The sequence below is a fragment of the Podarcis pityusensis genome, assembly GCF_964106645.2.
Source record: "Podarcis pityusensis genome assembly, chromosome: 2".
NCBI lineage: Eukaryota > Metazoa > Chordata > Lepidosauria > Squamata > Lacertidae > Podarcis > Podarcis pityusensis.
The window spans coordinates 127177486-127186974 of NC_138029.1; the positions used below are offsets into that span (position 1 = coordinate 127177486).

A 9489-nucleotide genomic window follows, 5' to 3' on the forward strand; every position below is an offset into this window, starting at 1 on the left:
GTTCCAACTCTACAATTTTATGAATCAATGAAAATGCAGTGCTCATTTTGCATACTCCTCCCACCCGCCAGAACCCAGGTGTCCTGCTCAACAACACGCCCCCCCCCGCCAGCTGCGTCGGACGGCCAGCTGTTCGCAATTTCGCCGGCTGGAATTTGCAGCCGGAAAAAAAACGACTTTTTCCAGGCGCGACCTGCTGAGGGGGGGGGGTGTTTTGAGGGGAGGCGCCGCCCCCTTTCTTAGGAAGCCAAGGCCTGGCGGAGTCATTTGGAGGAGCAAGTGTGGGGTGGGAGTCTGGGGTCTAGAATCTGCTTCCAGATTCGTTCCCAGGGGGAAAAAATCGGGGGTGCAGCCTTGCTGGTGGAAGCAACGAGGGAGTGCATTTCATAACTCAATTTTTAAGCTATAATTCTTGCACTGCAGGGGGGTTGGACTAGATGACCATTGGGTCCCTTCCAACAGTTCTATGATTCTAAAAGCAGACAAGGCCGGCGGGGAGGGGCGCTCCCTTTTTCAGGATGCCGAGGCCTGGTGGAGTCATTTGGGGGGAATTAATTCTGCGGTCCAGAGGCTATTTGCACATTCCTTCCCAGGAAAAAATTGAACATGGGGATCTCAAGCTTTGTTGTATTGTGGGGCGGTGGGGGGTGGGAGTAAACCAGGCAAGGCTGGGGTGGGAGACGCATCCTGAGCCAGCCAAGGCTCCGCGTGCCCAGGCTGGAATTCCAAAGAGGCGACCATCCAAGTTCGAGTCCTAAACCCAAATTATTAAATATATATATATATATATATATATATATATATATATACACACACACACACACACACACACATCACAGCCTCCTTCTCCAGGCAACGGGCAGAGATGAGTTTAGCAGAAAGACCTGCCTCGGCTTCGGCCCCACAAACTGGATGAACGTGTAGGGGAGACGCCGCCTCGCCCGCAGTGCGCTGCGATGGGACGTGTGAACCGTGGCGCGCGCGTGTGCCGGCAGGGGACACGCGCGTGGGTGGCCACCGCCTTTGACGCGCGCCTCGGCGGCATTCCTTCCTATTATATATATATCCCAGACTATTTATAGGGCGCCCTCGCGGCGCGCGGCCCCTTTCCAGCCTCGGGGTGGGGAAGAGGCAGGGATCCCCTTCCCCCGGGAACCCACGTCAGGGTGGGGAGAAGAGAGATTTGGGATTTAGAGTTGGGGGAAGTTCGGAAAAGAGGCACCAAAACTATGTGGAGAGACTCCCCTGTGGAGAAAGGGACCTTTTAGTTAGAGAAATGGTGAGTAAGCGGGGATTGAGAGAAATTTATAAAACTATGTCTGGCCTGGAGAGAGAGAGAGAGAAGTTTTTCTCCTTCCACACCGACTCGCCCCGGACACACCAACCAGACGCTTGGGAGCTGTGGCTGGGTGGTTTCGTGCAGTGGCGTAGCGTGGGGGGTGCCAGGGGTGCCGGCCGCACCGGGCGCAACTTCTGGGGGGGCGCGCTCGCTGCCTCCGGAATCGCCCAGAGCCCCATGGCAGCGGCTCTCAGCGCTCGCTGCGGAAGGCGCGCCAGGCAGCCCCTCCTCACCGACGGGCAGCGTTCGCCTGCGGGGCTCGGCCAGCGCGCAGGGCTGGCCGCATGGAGTTGCCGGGGAGCCGCCGCCGCCTGCCATGCCGCCCTGGCTGCTTCAGCCGCGTCCGACAGCCGGCTCGAGGCTCCTTCCGGCCAGGTCTCCCGATGGGGTGCTGCGGGCAGAGGCTTCGGCACCAAGCGCCACGCCGCCCACCCGCCCCGACGGGGCCCACCCACCCGCGCCGGAGGCTGGCCAACCCACTGGCCCCAGAGGCGCCCCCTCCCCGCGCCAGAAAGAAGCCGCGTCAGGGCTAGCCGGGCCGGGGAGGGAGACCGAGAAGGCTGCGCCGCAACGCCCAAAGACGCGCGTCTTGGCGCAAAGGGGCCCACGGCACCCAGACGCGGAAGGGACCCTCTCCCCCTGACCCGCCACTGAACTGCAATTCCCAGCTCCCTTGGCAAATCCCAGTGCCCAATCCCCATGCTTTATTTGAGGCAGGGGTCCTTTAATTGCAAAAACACCACCACGGAGGGCAGTAGTCACTACGAAATTTGCCCCAGAGTAGAGCCGTCAGTATTAATGACCATGGTTAGGGGTTAGGGGGCGCAAATTACTTGCCTTGCCCCGGGTTAGGGGGCGCAAATTACTTGCCTTGCCCCGGGTGCTGACTACCCACGCTACGCCGCTGGTTTCGTGGGAGCCGATTGAAACTAAATCCTTCGAAGACAGAGGTCCTCTGGCTGGGTCGGGATGGCATGGGGATGAGGGACCAACTCCCTTCTCTTGCGGGGGCCCAATTAGTGCCACTGCCTTCCGTTAAGAGTTTGGGTGTAATCCTTGACGCCTCCCTTTCCATGGAGGCGCAGGTTACAGCAACAGCCAAGGCGACATTTTTCCACCTTCGCTGCACCAAGCAGTTGGTCCCTTACCTTTCCCGCCCTGACCTGGCCACAGTGATCCATGCGACGGTCACCTCCAGGCTTGACTACTGTAATTCACTCTACGCGGGGCTGCCCTTGAAGCTGTCCCAGAAACTCCAGCGGGTGCAGAATGCTGCAGCGAGGCTCCTCACGGGGTCTCTGCCATGGGAGCATATTCACCCAGTGCTTTTCAAGCTGCACTGGCTCCCGGTGGAGTACAGGGTCGGATTTAAGGTGCTGGTTTTGACCTTTAAAGCCCTTCACGGCCTAGACCCTCATACCTATGGGACCGCCTCTCCCGGTATGCCCCACGGAGAGCCTCAAGGTCCATAAATAGCAACACCCTAGTGGTCCCAGGCCCTAAGGAAGTTAGATTAGCCTCAATCAGAGCCAGGGCCTTTTCAACTCTGGCTCCGCCTGGTGGAACACTCTGCCTCATGAGACCAGGGCCCTGCAGGATCTGATTTCTTTCCACAGGGCCTGTAAAACAGTTGTTCTGCCTGGCCTTTGGCTTGGAGTCAGTTTGGTTCCCTCCCCCTCTTTCTTTTTTCCTTTCTCCTCCTGTGATGAGGCTGCTTTTTAATGTTTTAATGTTGTATTTAACCTTGTTTTTTAAGTTGTATTTCAATCAACTTGTTTTTATTATTGGTTGTTAGCCACCCTTAGCCCGGCCTTGGCTGGGGAGGCCAGGGTATAAATAATAATAATCATCATCATCATTCATAATGCTGGAACTGGTGGCATTCAAGGAAGCTGAATGTTGGAAGATTCAAGACAGATAGAAGAAAGGACTTCTTCATGCAGTGCAGAGTTAAACAGTGGAACTCCCTGCCACAATGGCCACCAACTTGGACAGTTTAAAAAAAAAGGATTAGACAGGTTCATGGAGGAGGAGAGGGCTATGGAGAGTTGTTCTTGCGCTGGGATCCCACACGAAGGTTTCCCATAATAGGCATCTGAGTGGCATCTGTGAGAAGAGGGTGCTGGACTCCACGGGCCCTTGGCCTGAACCAGCAATTTCAAACACAGTAGCTTCAAGAAAAGCACAGATCAAGTCACTCATTGATAGAAGCAAACCATTTGCCCATGTACAACGTTGCAATGCCTCCTTTAATATTAACATTATTACATTATTGTAAGGGTTGGTTCTTTTGGTATGCTCTTAGAAGGTTGCATAATGTTAAAAGGGTTAAAAGGCCGTGAGGGAGGCAGCTGCGACTCTCCAGAAGGGACCCTGCACTTCTAAACCTTAAACAGATCAGGACCGCAATGCCTCAAGGACCGCCTCTTCCATACCCGGACCCTGAGTTCATCACCCAAGGTCGTCCTTCGTGTGCCTCCTCCTCTTGTGGCCTTCTCTGCAGTGGCTCCCCTTCTGTGGAATGCTCTACCCAGAGAAGTTCGCCTGGCCCCTTCATCACACACCTTTAGGCACCAGGCAAAAACGTTCTTTTTGAACCAGGCCTCTCGTTGACCCGATGCAACATCCCACAGTTTTAAAATGTGGCTCTTGGGGGGGGGGGTGTTATTGGGCTGCTGTTTTTATTCTGATTATATACATTGTGATCTTTCCTGTGAACCGCCTGGAGACCTCCGGGTATAGGGTGGTATATAAACTCAATTAATAATAATAATAATAATAAAAACCTGTCCCTGCACGTCTGGGGACATGTTAATGTGATGTCCTTCTCCTTTTCTCCCCTCCCAGTTGCAATATGAGGAAAGGGAAGCGAATTTCTCTCTGGCCACTCCTTGGGCACCATCCGAGGCCCTCCTTTTATGAACCCCAAAAAGGAGGGTCAGAAACGGCGGCCAGGAGGGATGCAGCCAACACCTTTAGATGGAAATGGCCTGCAGGCCCGCTCTTCCTGTGCCGGCCTGCTGGGCTAAGGCAACCCTGAGGCAACTCTGGTTCCTGGAGAGACACTTGGCCTGGCTTTCCGAACGGGTGAGGCCGGTGGTTCTGCCAGGAGACGATGGCAAGTGTGGCAGGGAGACCCAAGGGCAATCGAAGAAACATTTAAACTCAATCGCATCGTATCGTCTGGTTTTTTTAATTTGCAGAGTATGGGTAGATCTTTTCAAAATGAGAGCACTGGCTATTCTACAGTTCTCCATGACATATTGTTGTGTGAACGGGGATTTTCAACTCTGGAAAACGTGGAGTTGAGAGTTTGCCTCAAACTAGACAAAAAATAAATGAGATTATGCAGCCAAAGCAAGCTCACCCCCCTCGCTGAGTTTGGATGCCGACTTAAAAACACCCTTCTGCTGTGCCCAGCTGGCCTCGGATGCAGATTGGATGTGGGTTAGAGTAGATGACCCTTGGCACCCCTCCCCAACTCTGCAGTTCTGTGATCTGAACAGGCCTGGATTGCTCTGGCTGGGAGTTGCATCATTCATGACTCACAACAAGCACAAGTTTGTGGAGTCACACAGAGCTCTTTGTCAGGGACATGGCTGGGACCTGGAGCCAGCAGAAGGCAGCTCAGTGAGGTGGAAATGTGTTTTCCCCCCCTGATGTCATTGTCTCCGTCTGCGCGCATTTCCTCTTGCAAGCAGCTTGGCTCTGGGTCTGGAGAGAAAGGCCTTCCACTATCCTTCCTGACAAAGAGCTCTGTGTCAACTCCGAAGTCTGCACGTCCCCACTGAGAGATGGTTGACCTGGTGTTATTTGTATATTTGTCTAGTTTTCAATTAGCTATTTTTAAACTCTCTGGTGACGCCTGGGCAGCAGGCTTCCTGGGAGTAAGGGCATGCTAATGTCCAACCACAGGCATGCATGAAGATTTTCCTGCCAGTATTCCCATTACAGGCAGGCATTCAACAGGAAAGCCTTTCAGAGTTTTGCCTCTCATTTAGCCGCTCCTCCTTCACACGAGGGAGAGAGGTGAAGGGATCCCAAGGATATATATATATGGGTGGAGTGGGGGCTCAGCGCTGCTTCGCCCCCCATCAGAGGGCCAAAATGGTGGGTTTTCAGGCCTCCTGTGGGGAAACTCAGTCCAGATTTCAACATGGGACACCTAGGGCCTCAATGGTGCCATTCCATCAAATGGGTACGCCAGAGTTTTCAGGTGGCTGTCAAAAAGGAGGCTGGTGGGTCTTCTGCTTGCAAACAGGCTTGGCAGAAAGATGAGCCACTTATTTCTGGAGTCGCCTGCCAGACATAAACCCAACAGGTGAAGTCCCCCCTACGCTCTGATTTTATCACTTGGTTTATCCCCATAAAAACATCCGTGTGACAGGCAGGAGACCAACAGGCACAGTTCCCACCCACCCCCTTGGCCAGGAGGAAAAGTTTCGCCGCGACAGCTATTAAATGCACAGGAGCTCTGCCCGGAAGAAAACATGGCAACCCAACCCTCTCTTGACACAGCTCATCCTGAGCTCTTTTTGGAGTCGGACCCTGGAGGGGGTCCAACTAACGGGGTGGGAGGGGAGGGGCATATTTTCCTGCCTGTCTCTTCCATGCATCCTTTTGCTAAGTGTTGGGGGCAAATTTGCATTTTGGCATCAACAACCCGGCTTAGACTGTTCTCTTTGCCAGCAGAGTCCAAACCTTTCCCCTCCCTGAAACTCAACAAAAAGGGGATCTGTGGCCCCCAAATCCCCCCCCCCAAATCCTGCTTATACTCAGCATTCTGGGTCCCTGTAGGCTGCGGGGGGGGGGGCTGAGAGCCCCTGAGCTGCCCAGACCAGGATCTATTATTTCCTGAAAGCCCCATTGCAGCACATACGTTCAAGACGACGCAGTTGTGGAACTGGGACCACCAGGGGTCATCCAGCCCAACCCCGGTTTAAAAAGAAAAGCCACCGTTGAGCAGCTCTTAGGTGATGGTGGGTGACAGTGATGAAATCATGCGCCAATGAGTTCCGAAGGTTGCTCATGGCATCCCAGGAGCAAGGAGGGCCTTGCCGGCCAGCTGCTCCCGCGCGCGCCCCCTTCCGGTTGCAGGAAAGCCAGCGCTAGTGCGCCCCCTGCAGGTAGCTGCCCGGGAGACCTCCAGTGCATCCTTGGCTCCTCTGAGTTCAAAAGGATCCCTGGAGGTCAAGCGGCCGGCAAGACCCTCCTCAAAGAAGGAGCTGTCCAGCCTCTCTCTGGGGCCGCCTCCCGCAAGGGGGAGCCAGCACCCCAGCTCTCCTTTGCTCCCAGGGACCAAGCCTGATGACAGCAACACCCCCTTGCCCCCCCCTCAGAAGGAGGTCCGGGGCAAACCGTAAAATACTTATTGAGGAGGAGAAGGAAAGGGACGGAGCAGGGCACCTGCTAGAAAGGGGGTGCATCGCACAGCCCCACTGCAGCCCGCCCCCAATTTAAGTGGTGGAAAGCAGGAAAAGTCGCTGCTTTAGTGCGGGGGGGGTCGCTTTAAAAGGCAGCTCTTGTGCATTAGAAACAGACAGAAGTCCGGCAGGTGCTGCGGGCATCCCCACACCTGGGACTGCACCGGTTGATCTCCCGCCTGTCTGTTCCCCGCAACCTGGGCGGGACGAACGCGCAGAAGAGGGAGAAAGTGGTGAGGACCCACTTATGGGGGTTTTTTTGTGGGGGGACAGGCGTCCAGACCCTCCCCTCTTGCCTTCTCCTTCTTCTCATGGTGCCATTCAAAGGCAGTTCTGACGCCTAGGAAGCAGGCAGAAACCCGCCCGGTGCCGTACGGCAACCCCCCGTCCGTTTTGCGGGGAGGCTGCCCCGGTTGGTCTCCTGCCTGCCTGTTCCCAGGGTCGGGCAGAATGTGCAGAAGGCGGGGGATAAATGCGTCGATTTAGGGGGGCAGGGGTGCCCATGCAAGCGCCTCCTCGCCCTGCGGGGGTGTGGGGAGCGGGGGGGGGGGTCTCGGCGGCCAAGGAGCTGCTTCGGGGGCCGCCGCCCAAAGGCAAACAACCTCCGCCCGGGCGGGCGGCCGCGCACACTCGCTCACTGTTCGGGCGCACAAAGGCCGCCCTGTCTGGGCAGAGCGGGGGGGGGGGCGAGGTAGACCGGGCAGCAGCGGAGGAGGAGCAGCAGGAGCGAGGCAGCGGCGTCCGCAAAGACCCCCCTCCCGCTGCAGAAAGACCCCCTCGCCTCTTCTCCAAACTGATCTTCGGAGACCCCCCCCCAAAAAATCCCCACGGCTGAAGGGGGCTCCTGCGCAGTAGCCAAAGGAGACGGACACCCCCCAAGCCAACGCTGGAGGACACCCGCCCCCCCCCCCAACAGCAAAAGGTGACTGCTTCCCAGAACTCAAGATTGAAGGGAGCCCCCTGCGGAAGGGAAAGGGGACTGACACCCCCCCCAAAAAAAAACAAGGGGGGATGGGAGGGCTGCATTAGGAAAAAAAGGAACTGACAGCACCCCTCAGAAAAAATTCGAAGGCTTAAGGGCTCTCCCTCTGCAATAGCAAAAGGGGGTACCCTCCATACAGGCACATTTCAGCAACAGCCCCCCCCCAAAAAAAAATCCGCGGGGACCCTCAGACTAACTCGGAGCTTCTCCAGCGCTGAGATTTCTTTGGGAAGGGGAGAAATAAACGTATTAAACAGACTCCACAGGTTTTTTTGGGGGGGAGGCTAATGAAAATGGCGCAGGTCACCCCGTCACCCCCGTTCCCAAAAGGTAATTGTTTATGGCGAGATGGGGGTTCATGAAATGTACACCCGACGACAGCCCATACCTCTAGGGCCACTTTTTTGGGGGGGGGGAGGATAGACGGAGCAACAGAGCCAGATCACCACGTGGCGCTGGGGGGGGGCACTGCCACCTGGTGGGCGCGGGGCGAGCTGCATAAATTAGGGGGGGCAGAGATGGGATGAGTGACAGTCGGGGAGCGTGTCCCCCCAAGTCACACCAGCGCTTCCTCGAGCAGGCTGACTGTAGGCCAGGTAAAGAGACCTCTTGCGCCCCCCAGGAACATCTTGCAGCTCCCCAAAACTTGGGCAACCTCCTCTGCAGTTAAAGCCCCCCCCCCAAGTGCCCCCTTCCACGTCCTGGCAGCCTGTTAAACTTCCAGCCCCGCAAGAGCCTCTCGGTGCGCGGCTGCAGCGACACCTGCAAACGCTCTTGGCGCCGGAGTCCTGAGCGCAAAAACTCGCTTGAATCCGGCAGTGGGGAGTTTGGTCCTGCTGCGGCGCCTCACCTGCCCTCCTTGGCGGAGGGACCCCAACATATCGCCCCTTTTCACCGCCACAAATTCGCCCGCCACCGTTTCCAACAGGAGGTCTCCGTGCGCCCATCACCCTGGCCTCCTGGCTGCTATCCTCACCTGCGCGCCATCGCCCTTCTTCCCGTGGGGGACCCCAACACACACACCCTAATCCCAAGAGGGGTCTGCAGAAGAACCGTCAGCGCCAAGTCCCCCCCAGCCGGGGTCTTCTGCTGCGCCAAAATCCGGACCTCCGTCCTAGACGGCGCGGTCTCCCCAATTCACATCCATCCAAATTGCAACCCCCTGGACTCTAAGCACCGACCCCCCCCCCACACTCTGTCCAAAGAAGAGGGCGCCCCCAATTCTGGAAGAAGAAAACGGACTCCTTCTTCCTCGACGGGGCGCACAAGCCAGGCCCCCCAGCCGGCGCAGGAGACCTTCGGCGCGGGCTGGAAAGCGCGCCGCACCCGCCACTCCGAAGTGCCAGTCGGTGCGTCCGGCGCGCTCTTACCTGCTCGGGCGGCCAGGCAGGGCAGCAGCAACAGGAGCAGCCGCGCCACCTCCATGGCGAGCGGGCGGGCGAGCGAGGCGCGACGGTCAGCGGCGGCCCATGCGGACGGGGCGGGCGCGGGAGGAAGGCAGGCAGGCAGGCAGGGAGGCAAGGCCGGCGGCGGGCGGCTCGCTCCGTCGGTCCTCTGCGCCGTCTGGCTGAGGGAAAGGGAGGCGCGGCCGCTCTCTCGCTCCAGCCCCGACCCCGCTGCAGCCCCAGGCAGCCTGGCTCCCCCTCCAGCCCTGCCTCCGGGCCGCCTGGACGGCCCCCGACACGCCCCGGCCGCCAGCCCCGGACGGCGCGGCCACTCCCTCCCGCCACAGACCGATCGGAGCC

The 9489-nt window shown here is 57.6% G+C and overlaps 1 protein-coding gene across 1 annotated transcript in view; it reads right to left on the bottom strand.

Annotated features, from left to right (window-relative positions):
- COL11A2 (collagen type XI alpha 2 chain) overlaps positions 1-9208 on the bottom strand; it is a 98433-nt gene extending 89225 nt beyond the window's left edge. The window contains exon 1 of the mRNA XM_080985767.1: positions 9115-9208. Within this exon, the coding sequence (XP_080841893.1) occupies positions 9115-9169 (55 nt within the window). The 5' untranslated portion in view covers positions 9170-9208. The remainder of the gene's footprint in view (positions 1-9114) is intronic.
- Positions 9209-9489: the final 281 nt, after the last annotated feature.